Genomic DNA, 19,843 nt, shown 5'->3' on the forward strand with positions numbered 1-19,843 from the left:
TAGCAATTAAGAGGGATGAGGTATCCAGACCATAGCAGTTAAGAGGGATGAGGTATCCAGACCATAGCAGTTAAGAGGGATGAGGTATCCAGACCATAGCAGTTAAGAGGGATGAGGTATCCAGACCATAGCAGTTAGAGAGGGATGAGGTATCCAGACCATAGCAGTTAGAGAGGGATGAGGTATCCAGACCATAGCAGTTAAGAGGGATGAGGCATCCAGACCATAGCAGTTTGAGAGGGGCACAACAGAACAATGAAGTCCTTGTAGGAGAGCTGTGGCATGTCTACCAACAACACACTCTGTTACAGTCACTCTCTGAGATGATGGTGGGGCTGAAATACCAAACAAATCATTTCAACAATGTGACAAATCTCAATTCTGGACTGTCGTACGAGGGGGGGTTGGATTGGAATTTTGGAGGTGGTGAAATTGCTCTGAGAATGTTGACTCACTCAAACTACCTCTTTTGATCTGACAGACAGTTGTATATCTCAGTTTGATAGCCACCGGTAACCGTAAATAAACTGTCTGCATATTGAACTCTCTCTAACGGCCTTTCTACTTTCACCCCTGGGTATACAGTGTTGGACTGTGTCCCAAATGGCACCCTATTCCCTATATACTGTAGTGCACTACTTGTGACCAGAGCCCTATGTAAGCCCTGGTCAAAAGTAGTGTACTAAATAGGGAATAGGGTGCCCTTTGGGAGTCAGCCCTGTTGTTTCTGTGCAGGACTTTCCCTGGCAGTGAGTTCTATCTATGTGGCTATCAGTGGAAGAGCCTGGAGTGTTCCACTGTTCCATTCCACTGTTGTGTTCTATTGTAGAAGGGAAGGACCGTTCCATCCGACAGGCAGCAGGGAGGGACATGTTTGGCCTTGGTGATGTCACAGTGGCCCCGTGGCTGGCTGGCTGGCTATGGGGGGACGAGGTCAGAGGCTGAATGGTGAACAACATGTCTAGCAGGCCTGTCATGAGGGTCATCCTCAATGTGTCCAAAATGGCATCCTATTCTCTATATAGTGCACTACTTTTGACCAGAGACCATAGGGCACTATATAGGGACTAGGGTGCCATTTGGGACACAGGGCAGGTCATCCTCATTGAGACACATAACAAGCCTCTAGTACCCCAGGGAGGGCAAATTGTGTCTTTATACACCCTGTCCTCTGGTCATGTGGCTGACATTACAATGGCATGTCAACACAACTGAGCTGTTACAGGTCCCTGGTGTTACACGGTCAGATGTAGTTAGCAGCACTGACATTACAATGACATGTTAACACTGCTGAGCTGTTACAGGTCCCTGGTGTTACACGGTCAGATGTAGTTAGCAGCACTGTCATTATTGTTGCTAGTGGGTTAGGTTACATTATACCATTACATCCCCTGGTTCCTCGTTAGGGAAAAGCCACTGCTCTACAGAGACAATGCTGACCGGGATGACCAGGGTAGAGGGCTGGTGTGACACTCTGGCTCTATGGACGTTTATATTGAGCCAGGGTTGTTCATTTTCATGTGTTTGGGTGTATTTCATTTGGTGGTGTTGGGGATGGGTGAGTTTCATTTTGTTTGTGTCAGGTGGTGATTGGTCGATGACTCCCAATCGGAGGTAACGAGTGTCAGCTGTCGGCTCGTTATCTCTGATTGGGAGCCATATATATTCTGTGTGTTTTCTCCTTTGTGTTGTGGGTTATTGTTTCTTTGTTGCTGTTAGTAGTATTCAGTATAGAACTTCACGGATCGTCATTTGTTGTTTTCTTCGTGGTTGCTTTAAGTTAATAAAGTCATCATGTTCACTCGCAACGCTGCGCATTGGTCTCCTCCTTCAGACGGTCGTGACAGAATAACCCACCAAAAAAGGACCAAGCAGCGCGTCCAGGAGCAAGGGGTCTGGACACAGGAGTTATGGATGCCTCCCTAAGGACTTTTGGACATGGGAGGAGATTCGGGCTGGAAAGGGTCCTTGGGCACAACCGGAGGAACATCATCGCCCTCGTGAAGAGCTGGAGGCAGCTGCAGCCGAGAGGAGGTGGTCTGAGGAGGAATATCACCGCCCTCGTGAAGAGCTGGAGGCAGCTGCAGCCGAGAGGAGGTGGTATGAAGAGGAAGCGCGGAGTCGAGGCTGGAAGCCCGTGGTTACTCCCCAAAACATTTTTTGGGGGGCACATGGCTTAGGCGCCTGGGCAGCAGGAGGCTGCCACAGGGAGAAAAGGAGAGAGGGCTATCGGATTACGGGAGCCATTGGCGAGTAGAGGGAGGGAAGTTGTTGTGGCACGGCATGAGAGACTGAAGTGTGTTCCCAGTCTGGTCCGGTCCGTTCTTGATCCCCAGTTAAGGCCAGTGGTGGGTGTTCCCGGTACGGTCCGGCCTGTTCCTACTCCACGCACCAGGTCCACGATGTGCGTCGCCAGCCGGCCTGAACTGCCCGTCTGCCCAACGCCGTCTGAACTGCCCGTCTGCCCAACGCCGTCTGAACTGCCCGTCTGCCCAACGGCGCCTGAACTGCCCGTCTGCCCAACGCCGTCTGAACTGCCCGTCTGCCCAACGCCGTCTGAACTGTCCGTCTGCCCAACGCCGTCTGAACTGCCCGTCTGTACTGAGCCTACAAAGCCGCCCGTCTGCCATGAGCCTTCAGAGCCGTCCGCCAGACCGGAGCCGCTAGAGCTCTCCGCCAGACAGGATCAGCCAGAGCCTTCCGCCAGACAGGATCAGCCAGAGCCTTCCGCCAGACAGGATCAGCCAGAGCCTTCCGCCAGACAGGATCAGCCAGAGCCTTCCGCCAGACAGGAGCAGCCAGAGCCTTCCGTCAGACAGGAGCAGCCAGAGCCTTCCGCCAGACGGGATCAGCCAGAGCCTTCCGCCAGACGGGATCAGCCAGACCCGTCAGCCAGCCATGAGCAGCCAGATCCGTCAGCCAGCCATGAGCAGCCAGATCCGTCAGCCAGCCATGAGCAGCCAGATCCGTCAGCCAGCCATGAGCAGCCAGATCCGTCAGCCAGCCGCGAGCAGCCAGATCCGTCAGCCAGCCATGAGCAGCCAGATCCGTCAGCCAGCCACGAGCAGCCAGACCCGTCAGCCAGCCGTGAGCAGCCAGATCCGTCAGCCAGCCATGAGCAGCCAGATCCGTCAGCCAGCCATGAGCAGCCAGATCCGTCAGCCAGCCACGAGCAGCCAGATCCGTCAGCCAGCCGTGAGCAGCCAGATCCGTCAGCCCGCCAGGATCCGCCAGATCCGTCAAGCCGGGATCCGCCAGAGCCGTCTAGCCAGGATCCGCCAGAGCCGTCCCGCCAGGATCCGCCAGAGCCGTCCCGCCAGGATCAGCCAGAGCCGTCCCGCCAGGATCCGGCCAGAGCCAGCCAGCCAGGATCCGCCATCTAGTCAGGTACTGCCCCTTAGCCCGGTGCTGCCCCTTAGTCCGGTGCTGCCCTTTAGCCCGGTGCTGCCCCTGAGTCCGGTGCTGCCCCTGAGTCCGGTGCTGCCCCTGAGTCCGGTGCTGCCCCTGAGTCCGGTGCTGCCCCGTAGTCCGGTGCTGCCCCTTAGCCCGGTGCTGCCCCTTAGTCCGGTACTGCCCTTTAGTCCGGTACTGCCCCGTAGTCCGGTGCTGCCCCGTAGTCCGGTGCTGTCCCTTAGCCCGGTGCTGCCCCTTATCCCGGTGCTGCCCCTTAGGCCGATGCTGCCCCTTAGTCCGGGGTTGCCCCTTAGTCCAGGTGGGGTTAGGTGGAGGGTGGTCATTGGGAGGCTACCGAAGCAGGTTGTGACTGTGGTGGGGTGGGGATCACGACCGGGGCCAGAGCCGCCACCATGGACAGACGCCCACCCAGACCCTCCCCTAGTCCTGATGTTGGTGCGCCCGGAGTTCGCACCTTTAGGGGGGGGTACTGTGACACTCTGGCTCTATGGACGTTTATATTGAGCCAGGGTTGTTCATTTTCATGTGTTTGGGTGTATTTCATTTGGTGGTGTTGGGGATGGGTGAGTTTCATTTTGTTTGTGTCAGGTGGTGATTGGTCGATGACTCCCAATCGGAGGTAACGAGTGTCAGCTGTCGGCTCGTTATCTCTGATTGGGAGCCATATATATTCTGTGTGTTTTCTCCTTTGTGTTGTGGGTTATTGTTTCTTTGTTGCTGTTAGTAGTATTCAGTATAGAACTTCACGGATCGTCATTTGTTGTTTTCTTCGTGGTTGCTTTAAGTTAATAAAGTCATCATGTTCACTCGCAACGCTGCGCATTGGTCTCCTCCTTCAGACGGTCGTGACAGCTGGGGTAGAGAGAGACTGGACTTTCCAGGCCTGGTGTTTGTGTCCGTTCTCCTCTGTCCATGACGTCACCCGCCCAGATGTTTCCCATGTCTCTAATGGAAAGGCCACCACGGAGGATGTGTCCTGCGACCTACTGACGTCCTGGAGAGTTAGAGGGTAGCTGGCTGGGTGTGTTGTACGTGTGTGTGTGTGTGTCTGTGTGTGTGTGCCACAGCTCTGAGGTCCCACAACCCAAACAGAAACATGACAGTGACACTCTCTCTGTTATGCTGTTATGCTGTTATAAGGGTTGTTCCACGAAATGAATGCCCCTTTGTTATTTAAAGTAGAAATTGTGCACAAATATTGATAAAAAAAAAAAAAGCCTGTTATATTAAATTAAGTTCCCTTTAATATAGACCACATGGACAATTCTATAAATCAGATTTTTTAAATATGAATAAAGACTTGCTGAAGTGCCAAAATTCAGCATTCCCTCTGTGCATCCTCTGTGACTTCTAGGAATATTTTAACCCACTCTACCCCAACATTTATCCAAGTTTTCACCTCGTTATTTTGTTGCTTTGACATAGTCATTTCTGAAAATGATTATGTATTTCTTGTGAAAGAGTGATTCATTTAAACATACTGTGATCGCCACACTATAATTATACCGCTTCACATTTAGCCTCAGGATACAGGCTGAACTTAAGGTTAAAAAAAAGCCTGTCCCTCATTTTAAGGACAACCCTGTTACGTGAACTGAACTCTCATTTTAACAGGGTGAAACTATTACTTTTTAAATATTTTTTTTTCAGAAGAATCATTGAACATCTAATAGTCAAATCATAGTGTAAAAGCAGGTGAGCTGGTTGTACTATTTATTGCCATTTTCTGGTGTTTTGTGGTGGAAAACTGAGCAGGTCGAGCATAACATGTCAACCCTGTTGCTCATAGAAATATGAAGCTTGCATTCCATTGCTCCTCCCTGTTACACACAACAAGCTTCCATTCCCGCTGTCACAAGGGGATTTATGGATGATTTATGATTAAGTCATCAACCCTGTTACTGTCAACCCTGTTACGGTCAACCCTGTTACGGTCAACTTTTTTGCTGGCATTTACTATAGTAATTTGTTGAGATGGGAGAACATGTTTTTTTTTTGTTGAACATGTGATCTTTAAGGCAAAATGTTAAAATTAGGTTTTACTTTTCATCAAGGTACACTGCTCAAAAAGGCCCTTCATTGTTGGAACGACCCATGTATGTTTGTGTCATGTTGTACCAAAGTGTTCTCACGTGGATTTGCACTGTGGGTGTGCACACGTTATATAAGAAGTCTTTATGCTAAATGTTGGCCTCAAGCAAAGAACACTTTTCATATGTACAGTAGCTTAGATAAAACCTGCCAATGTCTGCACATGTTCATTACTAACGGCTGAACTAACTGGATTTGTAAAAACTATCTCGTTCTCTCTCTCTTTCTCTTGCTCTCTCTCTCTTTACCTCTCTTTCGTCATGTGACATCCATTTGACATCCGTGGACAATAAACTAATATTGTTCTTCATCTTCTCTACCAGGACTGAGTCCCTGGACAGTTGTATCCAGAGACCCTGTCTGCTATGTAACCTCTCCTCCTCTTCCTCCTCCTCCTCCTCCTCCTCCTCCTCCTCCTCCTCCCCCTGCTCCTCCTCTCCTCCTCCCGTCTCCTCCCGTCTCCTCCTCCTCTCTCTTCCTCCTCTCCTCTCTTCTCCCCAGGCAGGACTGTATCTAATCCACCTCTCTCCTCCTACAGGACTCTGAGTCCCTGGACAGTTGTATCCAGAGCACCCTGTCTGCACTGTACCCTCCATTCAGTGCCACCGCGTCCACCGTCCTGTGGCAGCTGTTCAGCGTGGTGGAGAGACAGTACCGTGGGGACGGACTCCGATGCCTCATCGACTTCCTACTTCCTGCCAAGAGGATCCTGCAGAGCATCCAACAAGAGACTTGTGTGAGTGGAGGGGAGGGATGGAGAGAGGGAAGGAGTGAGGAAGGGAGAGAGATAGACAGAGAGAGAGAGAGAGAGAGAGAGAGAGAGAGAGAGAGAGAGAGAGAGAGAGAGAGAGAGACCGAGAGAGATAGTACTCTCCAAAGCAACAGAGTTCAGGAAGATTTGAAGTGAATATGAATGCTTTCGAAACGTAACACAGGCAGCTTTTTTCTAAGTCTTCCCTTTCCTGTATAACTATTGGAGCTGTGGAGAGAGATGCTGTATGTGAACCTTGATCTCTCCTGGCTTTAGTCTCACTGAAGAGACATATTGTGGTTATAAGGCTGAGAAAAGACAGAGAGGAAGGGGGAATAAACTAAACTAAAAGATCAAGTATAAAGTGGAGCAGACGGACAGAGACTATAAAGTCTGGCCAAAAGTCTCCCATCATGTTTACTATTACTATTTTAATCAGTTCTAATCTAAACACTAATACACACCATTATAGACATCATTACAACATAGTGATGAGAACAGACGGACAACAAACAAGACAGGAGAGAGAGAATGTGAGAAGAGAGAGAGATGAGTGGGAAATATCTCTGCTGAGAGGGTGGGGTGGGGGGAACAACAGAGTGAGACAGAATGCATCATTGTTCATAGAAACCAGACTGAAAGCCCATGCAGCCATCCTGCTCTGGAGCCATAGACACAGAAACAGAGAGAAAACTCTGGAATGAGACAGAGGTTGCGCCCCAAATCGCACCTGACCAGGTCAAATGTAGTGCACTATATAGGGAATAGGATGTCATTTGGGACGCACAACCCAGCCCTCCTGCTCTGAATAGAGACCCGAAACAGAGAGAAAGCTGTGGTCTGCCTGAGAGCCTAGCTGCCTTCCATGGGCTCAGGGGTCCAGGTTGTAATCTAATCCTGGCTCTCCCAGCAGCTTTGATTGCTGTGGGTTAGAGAGGGCTCCATGTCTCCATGACCAAAGTCCCCGAAACCCTATTCCTCTGTATTCATCTGCTGTGATTACACTGTGATGATAGCCTCATAGCCACACGGCAGTAGTTTTAACTCGCTATCTAAGCCTGGCTAGCCGCTGAGAAAAACTCCCCGTGTGTGAGAGGCTTTGTGTCAACAGCAATATGATCAGTCTTCAGGCCACGCTGGCTTTTCCTTCACTTTTACAACAGTTGAGCCAATGGGAAATAGACGAGAAAGAGTAACTTTGGTTGCGTCTCAAATGGCACACTATTCCCTATTTAGTGCACTACTTTTGACCATAGGGCTCTGGTCAAAAGTAGTGCACTATATGATAGAGTGCCATTTGGGACACAAGCCCTGAGTACCGTTTCTCTACTTTTAAGAGCTCTTTGTACGACAGTGTCATGGTTTAGAGTTTGGGTTGTGGTTGCTTAGTAACCAGGCCTGAACGGGCAGGTTTCACTAGCCTCCAGGATTTCTGAGGAATCAGCTCATTGGAATGAGAACGATGATTCTCTCAAGTGCTATGAAAAGAGGGTGCCTCTCTCTATAAAACTGGAATGTATGTTTGAGCCAGCCACTAAATAAGCTGAAATGTAAATTCTGAATGAACTTCTATACACTCTTTACATGCCAGTATAACTGTGAGAACATCTAAAACATGTCAGGAATACTGTATAATACTGATTATATTTTGCTGTGGTGAGTGACTGTCTGTTTTTTGTGTTGTCCATCTCTCTATACCTGTGGTTGCACACTGCTCCAGTCTCTCTAATCTACAGATGTAGGGTCATCATTTGATCCCTCTTTTGTTGCTGAGAATTTTCCTGATTTACCTAAATTCACTGAAAAACCCACACTAACACATGGTTATATTAACAGTTTTGCACTTTCATGTAACCTACTTTTGTCCAGCTAATAGCCTAACCACCGATCAAGCAACATTATGGAGTAAATGTTCAAATCCTGTTGCTGCAGGATTATTTTGCTGTGACAAATTAAGATCTTACATCTGTGAAGTGTATGTATGTGTATATCAGAGGGGTTGGATACAGCAGAAGACACATTTCAGTCTGGTATGGGTTAATAAAGTATTGTCTTCCTCTACAGGTGCGTTTCCACGGCCTGCTGTTCTATCATGAGGGTTGGCCCCTCTGCATCAACGAGAAGGTGGTCCTGCAGCTCGCCCCTCTCCACAAGGTCCGTCTGAAGCAGGGAGACTTCTACCTGCAGGTGGTTCCTCTGGGCCGCAAGGCTGCCAAGCTGGTCATAAAATGTCTGTCTGCCAGCGGCCAAGCCATCGCAGAGATCCCCATCCCGGAGAACATGTACGGCAGCGTCTTCACCGCTGACTTCCTGCAGAATGTGACTCGCGAGCGCAACCTCCACCCGCTCCAGAACTGGTTGCTCACCACCGGCACCGTCGTGTACCGGACGCCGTGGAAGAACGTGGTGAATCCTCTGTTCGTCAGCAGCACGGCCGACGCCATCATGCAGGCACGGGGCGGTAGCACGGGCTTCCGTGGCCAGCTCAGCGCCTGCAGTACCAGTGGATCCACGGGAACCCTAGACTCCCACCGCAGCTCCCACGAGTCACTACAGTCCCAGGGGGCAGACTCAACCTTCTCAGAGCCTGCTATCCTGAGCAGGCGGGTCCATGTTATGGACCCCAGCAGCATTAGTAGGAGGTCCCAACATGATCCCAACCCAGGACTTCACCTGATGGAGAACCACAACCAAAACCACAGCCTGAGAGCAGCTCCTGACTCTCACTTCTGCAGCCCACAGACAGACAGGCTGGCTGGGGAGGGTGGTGGTGGTCCGGTACAGGGCCAGAGGGAGGGGGAGGAGGGCCAGGGTGGGACCAGAGAGAGGACCAGGACCCTGTCGTTCAACACCGACCTCAGTAACCCCAGCCCTCGCCGCCCCCGCCACGCCAGGGACTCTGTGTCCTTCGAGACCCGGAGACTGTTCCGTAAGTCCTACATGGAGGCCCTGCAAAACCCCATGAACCTTGGCTCTAGCTCAGAGTCCATCCTGGAGGAAGGACCAGAGAACAGCCCTGCATGCCCAGGTCTCAGCCCTCTCAGCTCCAGAGAGGACACCTCATCCCCAGCCGCGACCCCTGGTAGCAGCCCCTCCACCCCCACCACCACCCAGAGAGAGCAAGGGCCTCGTGGGGCCAGGCTAGGGGGGGCCAGGGCATGGCTGGGTGGGGACCCCGACTCCCCCCGACTCTCTCCCAGCACGCCTCTCCTGTACCTCCAGAGGGGTCTGAGGAACGCGGGGGGCCTCGAGAACCGGGCTGAGAGGCGCTCCAAGTCTCTGGAGAGGACTAACAAGGTGGCCCAGGTCAAAGGGCACCGGGCGCGCTCCTCCTCCGGGGGCTCGGCCAGCAGTGGAGTCCCCTCACCAAAGAAGCTGATGAACGGATACGCCCTGCGCTTTGGACGGCTGGACCTGGAGGCTGCCTTCTCCAGCTCAGACAGCAGGAGAAGTGTCAGAGACGAGACAGGTAGAATAACCTGATTAGTATAACATGTTACTGACAAGTATAACATGTGACGGATTAGTATAACATGTAGGGTTTGTTTCACATGGCACCAAAAAGTCCCATAGGTCCGCATGGACTGAATATTATTTCAAAGTCTTTGTCAAGGTGGTCCTCTGTAGCTCAGCTGGTAGAGCACGGCGCTTGTAACGCCAAGGTAGTGGGTTCGATCCCCGGGACCACCCATACACAAAAATTTATGCACGCATGACTGTAAGTCGCTTTGGATAAAAGCGTCTGCTAAATGGCATATTATTAAATTATTATAAGGGTATTGATTTAAGTACTGCAGGAGTCAGGTATGTAATGATCCCACATGGGCTGCATAGATCAAGGTTATGGGTTTGACTCCTGGAGTCTGGTATGTAATGATCCCACATGGGCTGCATAGAACAAGGTTATGGGTTTGACTTCTGCTTGGGCTATTTATGTATTGATTGAAATAGGAGTGAGGTCAGGTATGCTGATAGCTCAGTTGGTTGGAGCTAGGCCTTTGTCAAAGGTAAAAGCCTGTTGCCCATTCGGTGGGCAAAACTGGTTGAAATTAAAGGATATTTTCAACAAGTTTTGCCTTTGAAAATGCATAATTTCTACCAGTGGTTTTAGAATGTACTTTTTATCAACAAAGGCAGTCAAAGTCTAAACAAGACAGCTACAGTGCCTTGCAAAAGTATTCATCCCCCTTGGCGTTTTTCCTATTTTGTTGCATTACAACCTGTAATTTAAATGGATTTTTATTTGGATTTCATGTAATAGACATACACAAAATAGTCCAAATTGGTGAAGTGAAATTCAAAAAATAACTTGTTAAAAAAATTCAAAAAAATAAATAACGGAAAAGTGGTGCGTTCATATGTATTCACCCCCTTTGCTATGAAGCCCGTAAATAAGATCTGGTGCGACCAATTACCTTCAGAAGTCACATAATTAGTTAAATAAAGTCCACCTGTGTGCAATCCAAGTGTCACATGATCTCAGTATATATACACCTGTTCTGAAAGGCCCCAGAGTCTGCAACACCACTAAGCAAGGGGCACCACCAAGCAAGCGGCACCATGAAGACCAAGGAGCTCTCCAAACAGGTCAGGGACAAAGTTGTGGACAAGTACAGATCAGGGTTGGGGTATAAAAAAATATCAGAAACTTTGAACATCCCACGGAGCACCATTAAATCCATTATTAAAAAATGGAAAGAATATGGCACCACAACAAACCTGCCAAGAGAGGGCCGCCCACCAAAACTCACAGACTAGGCAAGGAGGGGATTAATCAGAGGCAACAAAGAGAACAAAGAGAACCCTGAAGGAGCTGCAAAGCTCCACAGCGGAGATTGGAGTATCTGTCCATAGGACCACTTTAAGCCGTACACTCCACAGAGCTGGGCTATACGGAAGAGTGGCCAGAAAAAAGCCATTGCTTAAAGAAAAAATAAAGCAAACACGTTTGGTGTTCGCCAAAAGCCATGTGGGAGACTCCCCAAACATATGGAAGAAGGTACTCTGGTCAGATGAGACTAAAATTTAGCTTTTTGGCCATCAAGGAAAACGCTATGTCTGGCGCAAACCCAACACCTCTCATCACCCGAGAACACCATCCCCACAGTGAAACATGGTGGTGGCAGCATCATGCTGTGGGGATGTTTTTCATCGGCAGGGACTGGGAAACTGGTCAGAATTGAAGGAATGCTGGATGGCGCTAAATACAGGGAAATTCTTGAGGGAAACCTGTTTCAGTCTTCCAGAGATTTGAGACTGGGACGGAGGTTCACCTTCCAGCAGGACAATGACCCTAAGCATACTGCTGAAGCAACACTCAAGTGGTTTAAGGGGAAACATTATATGTATTTGAATGGCCTTGTCAAAGCCCAGACCTCAATCCAATTGAGAATCTGTGGTATGACTTAAAGATTGCTGTACACCTGCGGAACCCATCCAACTTGAAGGAGCTGGAGCAGTTTTGCCTTGAAGAATGGGCAAAAATCCCTGTGGCTAGATGTTCCAAGTTTATAGAGACATACCCCAAGAGACTTGCAGCTGTAATTGCTGCAAAGGGTGGCTCTACAAAGTATTGACTTTGGGGGGGGTGAATAGTTATGCACGCTTGTCTGTTTTTTTGGTCTTATTTCTTGTTTGTTTCACAAGAAAAAATATTTTGCATCTTCAAAGTGGTAAGCATGTTGTGTAAATCAAATGATACAAAAATCAATTTTAATTCCAGGTTGTAAGGCAACAAAATAGGAAAAATGCAAAGGGGGTGAATACTTTCGCAAGCCACTGTATGCTTTTTGAGAGTGAGTTGGTGATTTGATTTCTCAACTCAAACTTTGTCTTCAGTTTGGACAAACACTTTCCCTGGCATTGTGTGCAATAGAGATTGAATCATAACATCAGCTCTCTCACACTGTATCAATTAATGTGGCCTCCGGGCTTGAAAACTCGGTTTGTTTCCAGACAGGTTTAATGTTTTGGTTACAGTGTGTAATTATGACCTGCAGTAATAGGGATCTGCCAGAGGGGTACAGGGCTGGGTTTGTTTGGACTCACTGTTGATATGAGGAGACAGCTTGTAGTTCACATGTGCTGTTTTCTTGGGTGGTGGTGGTGGTGGTGGTGGTGGTGGTGGTGGTGGAGGGGGTTGTGTGTATGTGTGTCTGTGTGCTTTGGCATGTCATGTGACAGGTATGGCCCATCTGTGGTGTTAGACACAGAAGAGTTGGTTTGTGAAAGTGTCATCTAGGGAATCATTCTGTTTTATTTAGCACTGCCTCTTCCGGGTATTGAAATGTGGAAAGTGTGTGAGTTGATTTAAAGGGATACTTTGGGATGTTGGCAATGAGGCCCTTTATCTACAGTACCAGTCAAACGTTTGGACACACCTATTCATTCCAGGGTTTTTCTTTATTTTCACTATTTTCTACATTGTAGAATAATAGTGAAGAAATCAAAACTATGAAATAACACATATGGAATCGTGTAGTAACCAACAAAGTGTTCAACATATCAAAATATATTTTATATTTGAGATTCTTCAAAGTAGCCACCCTTTGCCTTGATGAGGCCTCCTGTAGCTCAGTCGGTAGAGCGGTAGAGTCACCTGGAATGCATTTAAATTAATTTAATTTATTTCCTTCTTAATGCGTTTGAGCCAATCAGTTGTGTTGTGACAAGGTAGGGGTGGGATACAGAATATATTCCTATTTGGTAAAAGACCAAGTCCATATTATGGCAAGAACAGCTCAAATAAGCAAGGAGAAACGACAGTCCATCATCACGTTAAGACATGAAGGTCAGTCAATTTCAAGAACTTTCAAATGCAGTCGCAAAAACCATCAAGCGCTATGATGAAACTGGCTCTCATGGGGACTGCCACAGGAAAGGAAGACCCAGAGTTACCTCTGCTGCAAAGAATAAGTTCATTAGAGTCAACTGCACCTCAGATTGCAGCCCAAATAAATGCTTCACAGAGTTCAAGTAACAGACACATTTCAACATCAACTGTTCAGAGGATACTGCGTGAATCAGGCCTTCATGGTCGAACTGCTGCAAAGAAACCACTACAAAAGGACACCAATAAGAAGAAGAGACTTGCTTGGGCCAAGAAACATGAGCAATGGACATTAGACTTGTGGAAATCTGTCCACTGGTCTGATGAATCCAAATTAGAGATTTTTAGTTCCAATCGCTGTGTCTTTGTGAGACACATAGTAGGTGAACGGATGATCTCTGCATGTGTGGTTCCCACCGTGAAGCATGGAGGAGGAGGTGTGATGTGTGGGGGTGCTTTGCTGGTGACACTGTCTGTGATTTATTTAGAATTCAAGGCACACTTAACCAGCATGGCTACCACAGCATTCTGCAGCGATACGCCATCCCATCTGTTTTGCTCTTAGTGGGACTATCATTTGTTTTTCAACAGGACAATGACCCAAAACACACCTCCAGGCTGTGTAAGGGCTATTTGACCAAGAAGGAGAGTGATGGAGTGCTGCATCAGATGACCTTGTCACACCCTGGCTCTGGGACTCTATATGTTGAGCCAGGGTGTGTTCATTCTATGTGTTCGGTTTCTATGTTGGGTGTTTCTAGTTCGTCATTTTCTATGTTTGACTGAGTGACTCCCAATCAGAGGCAACGAGTGTCAGCTGTGTGCTGGTTGTCTCTGATTGGGAGCCATATTTAACTGTCTGTGTTTCACTTTGTGTTTGTGGGTTTTTGTTCCTTGTCGGTCTTTGTCACCGTGGACTTCACGAGTCGTTTATTGTTTTGTGTATTGTATAGGTTATCACTAAAGATAATAAAGATCACCATGTTCGTGCAACACGCTGCGTATTGGTCTACTTCTCGTCAAGACGATCGTGACAGAAAAACCCACCATACCAGGACCAAGCAGCGTGTCCAGGAGCAGGCAGCCTGGTCATGGGAGGAGATATTAGACGGGAAAGGGTCCTGGACCTGGGAGGAGATCCTGGCCGGGATGGATCGCCGGCCATGGAGTGAGACGGTGGAGAGGCGACGGAGAGAGGAGCAGCGGCGTCAGCAGGGTCAACGTCGGACAGGCGAGAGGCAACCCAAAGAAATTTTTAGGGGGGGGCACACGGCAGGGGCGACGAGGGAGCAGGAGGTAGTGTTGCAGAGGATGGAGCATTTGGAGGCGATAAGGGAAAGGGTGAGAAAGGAGGCACGGCGAGAGGAACTCGGTAGGCAGCTGAGGGAGCGGGGGGTTATGACGAAACCCAGTCCCGCTCCTCACACCAAGCAAGTGGTGTGCGTCACCAGTCCGGTCCGGCCCGTTCCTGCTTCCCGCACTAAGTGTAAGGTGCACGCCGCCAGCCCAGCCCGGCATGTTCCTGCCCCTCGCACCAAGCCTACGATGTGCGTCGCCAGCCCAGTCCGGCCTGTCCCTGCTCCACGCACCAAGCCTACGGTGTGCGTCGCCAGCCCAGCCCGGCCTGTCCCTGCTCCACGCACCAAGCCTACGGTGTGCGTCGCCAGCCCAGCCCGGCCTGTTCCTGCTCCACGCACCAAGCCTACGGTGTGCGTCGCCAGCCCAGTCCGGCCTGTTCCTGCTCCACGCACCAAGCCTACGGTGTGCGTCGCCAGCCCAGCCCGGCCTGTCCCTGCTCCACGCACCAAGCCTACGGTGTGCGTCGCCAGCCCAGCCCGGCCTGTCCCTGCTCCACGCACCAAGCCTACGGTGTGCGTCGCCAGCCCAGCCCGGCCTGTCCCTGCTCCACGCACCAAGCCTACGGTGTGCGTCGCCAGCCCAGCCCGGCCTGTTCCTGCTCCACGCACCAAGCCTACGGTGTGCGTCGCCAGCCCAGTCCGGCCAGTTGCTGCTCCACGCACCAAGCCTACGGTGTGCGTCGCCAGCCCAGCCCGGCCTGTCCCTGCTCCACGCACCAAGCCTACGGTGTGCGTCGCCAGCCCAGCCCGGCCTGTTCCTGCTCCACGCACCAAGCCTACGGTGTGCGTCGCCAGCCCAGTCCGGCCAGTTGCTGCTCCACGCACCAAGCCTACGGTGTGCGTCGCCAGCCAAGCCCGGCCTGTCCCTGCTCCACGCACCAAGCCTACGGGGTGCGTCGCCAGCCCGGCCCGGCCTGTCCCTGCTCCACGCACCAAGCCTACGGTGTGCGTCGCCAGCCCAGTCCGGCCTGTTCCTGCTCCACGTACCGAGCCTACGGTGTGCGTCGCCAGCCCAGCCCGGCCTGTCCCTGCTCCACGCACCAAGCCTACGGGGTGCGTCGCCAGCCCGGCCCGGCCTGTCCCTGCTCCACGCACCAAGTCTACGGTGCGCGTCGCCAGCCCGGTCCGGCCTGTTCCTGCCACTCGCACCAAGTCTACGGTGCGCGTCGCCAGCCCGGCCCGGCCCGTTCCTGCCACTCGCACCAAGCCAGGGGTGCGAGTCGTCAGTCCGGCACAACCCGTGCCTGGGTCATCGGTGCCAATTCAGGTACCGCTCAACTGCTCCACTAAGGAGCTGAAGCCTACCGCTCCTGCTACGTCCAGTCCAGCTCCAGCCAGCGGGGCCAGACCGGACCAGGGGCGCTATGGGGGGTTTGTTGGAGGGTGGTGGGCAAGCCCGGAGCCGGAGCCGCTGCCGAGGAGGAATGCCCACCCAGCCCTCCCCTGTTTTGCTCGTATTTAGGCGCGGTCGCAGTCCGCGCCTTTAGGGGGGGGTACTGTCACACCCTGGCTCTGGGACTCTATATGTTGAGCCAGGGTGTGTTCATTCTATGTGTTCGGTTTCTATGTTGGGTGTTTCTAGTTCGTCATTTTCTATGTTTGACTGAGTGACTCCCAATCAGAGGCAACGAGTGTCAGCTGTGTGCTGGTTGTCTCTGATTGGGAGCCATATTTAACTGTCTGTGTTTCACTTTGTGTTTGTGGGTTTTTGTTCCTTGTCGGTCTTTGTCACCGTGGACTTCACGAGTCGTTTATTGTTTTGTGTATTGTATAGGTTATCACTAAAGATAATAAAGATCACCATGTTCGTGCAACACGCTGCGTATTGGTCTACTTCTCGTCAAGACGATCGTGACAGACCTGGCCTCCACAATCACCCAATTGAGATGGTTTGTGATGAGTTGGACCGCAGAGTGAAGGAAAAGCAGCCAACAAGTGCTCAGCATATGTGGGAACTCCTTCAAGACTGTTAGAAAAGCATTCCTCATGAAGCTGGTTGAGAGAATGCCAAGAGTGTGCAAAGCTGACATCAAGGAAAAGGGTGGCTACTTTGAAGAATTTTGTTTAACACTTTCTTTGGTTACTACATGATTCCATATGTGTTATTTCATAGTTTTGATGTCTTCACTATTATTCTACAATGTAGAAAATAGTAAAAATAAAGAAAAACCCTTGAATGAGTAGGTCTGTCCAAACTTTTGACTGGTACTGTACTTCCCAAGAGTCAGATGAACTTGGTGGATATCATTTGTATGTCTCGTCTCTGTGTTCAGTATGAAGGAAGTTGGAGGTTGTTTTGTGAGCCAATGCTAACTAGCATTAGTGCAATGGCTGGAAGTCTATGGGTATCTGCTAACGCTAGTTAGCGCAACTACCTCTAACTTCCTCATTGCCAAAATCCTGAAGAGTCCCTTAAACCCTGTGAAATGACAGACTCAGCAGTTCAGTTGATTTAACCCTTTGAAATGACAGACTCAGCAGTTCAGTTGATTTAACCCTGTGAAATGACAGACTCAGCAGTTCAGTTGATTTAACCCTGTGAAATGACAGACTCAGCAATTCAGTTGATTTAAAGCCTGTGAAATGACACAGACTCAGCAGTTCAGCCCAGGGATGGGAGGTTTTCCCTGATTGGTAAAAGATAAGACCATGACCATGTGCCCTGAAAAGGAAAATATATTGGCCCTATAGATTATAAATAATGAAACATATCATTCCACAACAATGAGGGGTCTCTGCCTGCCATGACCTCAGGGCAATACAACAGGAGCAAGCTGAAGCCCCTTTTTCAACACTGAAAACCTAGAGCCACTGAAAACCTAGCGCCACTGAAAACCTAGCCCCACTGAAAACCTAGAGCTACTGAAAACCTAGAGCCACTGAAAACCTGGAGCCACTGAAAACCTAGAGCCACTGAAAACCTAGCGCCACTGAAAACCTAGCGCCACTGAAAACCTACAGCCACTGAAAACCTAGCACCACTGAAAACCTAGCTGCACTGAAAACCTAGCGCCACTGAAAACCTAGAGCCACTGAAAACCTAGCGCCACTGAAAACCTAGCGCCACTGAAAACCCAGAGCCACTGAAAACCTAGTGCCACTGAAAACCTAGAGACACTGAAAACCTATCGCCACTGAAAACTTAGCGCCACTGAAAACCTAGTGCCACTGAAAAACTAGAGCCACTGAAAACCTAGAGTCCATTGAGACCTTGGTAGACAGGAAACCTCAGAGGATCCTGTAACCAACCAGACATAGGAGGGACACACACACACACACACACACACACACACACACACACACACACACACACACACACAGTGAGATGACATGGCCTTCCAGTGAATGTGGGACTGGGGAGTGCTCGACTCTGGTCCCAGACAGATGAGTTGCCTTCTGTACAATAGCTTTCATTGTGCCCCCCTCCTCCGCTAGGGCTGAACACAGGGGAAATCCCTTTAACCTGTCCTCATGTAAGGTCCATTCACCTGAGTAACATGAGAACCAGTGAACCAATACTGACTTTGTTCAGGACTTATTCTGAAAACAAACCCTCTCTCACTTTGAGAAGGGATCGAATTACCCTCATCCACCATGTGAGATAGTAATGGCTGTGGTGGCCCTTGTTTCATTCATGTCCCCCTTGTGATTTCAATGCTTTGTACACTCAGTGTATATGTAGGGAATAGGGTGCCATTTGGGACGCATCCTATATTTGCCAGTCCAGACCGTTTCGTTCTCCGACAGACAGCAATGTGGGGTTGAAAAATGTGGGACCAGGTCCTGGCTGCATTGATGGCTTAGAACGGTGTATACACCCCAGGCTTACGCCGGGTACAATGCAGGAGAGGCTTTGCTCTACATTTCTAACTTCCTGCAAAAACAAAGCAATTTAGGAAGCTTGCTACAAATAGAATCGCCGGCCGCACAACCACAGCCAGTCACACAGGAAGTACATTTAGTGTCTGAGGACAAAAGGGGGCTGGGAGGGGAGAGGCTAGGCTGGAGGGGAGAGGCGATGATGGGAGGGGAGGTTCTAAGCTGGGAGGAGATAGGCTCGGAGGGGAGGGGCTATGCTGGGAGGGGAGGGGCTAGACTAGGAGGGGAGAGGCTGGGAAGAGAGGGGCTGGGACAAACTGGGAGGGGAGGGGCTGGGACAGGCTGGGAGGGGAGGGGAGGGGCTGGGAGGAGAGGAGGGGAGGGGAGGGCGATGCTGGAGGGGAGGGGACAGGCTGGGAAGGAAGGGGCTGGGACAGGCTGGGAGGGGAGGGGCTAGGCTGGGAGAGGCTAGGTGGGGAGAGGCTGGGTGGAGAGGGGAGGGGACAACACAAGGGGCCAGTTAGAGATGGTTTCAAACACACTACTCCCAGTCTCAACAGGTGTTAGCCATACATGGTTCAGAGACACTGTATCTATACGTTGTCTGTCTTCCCACATTGACAACTTTGAAGACGTATGAACAATGGCTTTTTTGGTCCGTTTTCTATGTCCGGGCGTCTCTATGTTCATATCCTGTGTTGCTTTACTTTCTACCAGGTATTAGATGACCCAGTGGAGGCTGTTGAGGGGATGACGGCTCAGAATAATGGCTGGAATGGAGTGTAATGGCTGCAATGGAGTGAATGGAATGGTATCAAACACGTGTTCCATTCCATTCACTCCATTCCGGCCATTATTATGAGCCGTTCTCCCCTCAACAGCCTCCACTGCCTGAGTGGTAAGCTATCATCTTGAAGAGGACTATTCACAATTGAAACCATGAAAAATATTAAAAATACTATTTGAACCCAGTTCTGTGCTGTATATGTTGAGAGCTGCCAGCCCCGTAGCCAGCACCGTAGCCAGCCCCGTAGCCAGCCCCGTAGCCAGCCCCAGCCAGAGGGACAGGAGAAAAGGGAGAAAGTGTGTAAACTAAAACAGTGGTCGGTACCAGTTGGGAACGTCAGGAGCAACATTCCTGTTAGTGGGGCATTGGGAGTCTGTCTGTGATCCAGAGTTTTACTCTGTAGTAGCTGACAGACCTGGGTTCAAATACTATTTGAAATAATTCCACATACATTACCTGGGCTTGATTGAGTTTGCCTGGTGCAAGGGAACCAGTAGAATAGTCCCCGCCCACCTGGCACTCCAGGCAGGCTAAAGCAAATGCTCAAAGTATTTGAAAGATTTCAGTTAGTATTTGAACCCAGGTCTGGTATCAGTGAGTCAGACGGAACACCTGGTCTCTGCAGTGACTCAGTCTGGAAGAGCAGTCCCTGATTATACACCCCCCCCCCCCCCTCTCATTTCTCTCTCTCTCTCCCTCTCTCTCTCCCCCTCTCTCTCTCTCTTTCTCTCGCTCCCTCCCTCCCTCCTTCCTTCCTTCCTTCCTTCCTTCCTTCCTTCCTTCCTTCCTTCCTT

At 50.2% G+C, this 19,843-nt stretch overlaps 1 protein-coding gene across 5 annotated transcripts in view; it reads left to right on the top strand.

Annotated features, from left to right (window-relative positions):
• Nucleotides 1-19,843, top strand: part of LOC121542601 (pleckstrin homology domain-containing family G member 4B) — a 71,152-nt gene that overhangs the window by 9,904 nt on the left and 41,405 nt on the right. For all 5 annotated transcript variants that reach the window (XM_041852024.2, XM_041852027.2, XM_041852026.2 and 2 more), the window contains exons 2-3: nucleotides 6,044-6,241; nucleotides 8,321-9,725. In XM_041852024.2, the coding sequence (XP_041707958.2) occupies nucleotides 6,044-6,241; nucleotides 8,321-9,725 (1,603 nt within the window). The remainder of the gene's footprint in view (nucleotides 1-6,043; nucleotides 6,242-8,320; nucleotides 9,726-19,843) is intronic.

Source organism: Coregonus clupeaformis, chromosome 17, assembly GCF_020615455.1.
Source record: "Coregonus clupeaformis isolate EN_2021a chromosome 17, ASM2061545v1, whole genome shotgun sequence".
Taxonomy (NCBI): domain Eukaryota; kingdom Metazoa; phylum Chordata; class Actinopteri; order Salmoniformes; family Salmonidae; genus Coregonus; species Coregonus clupeaformis.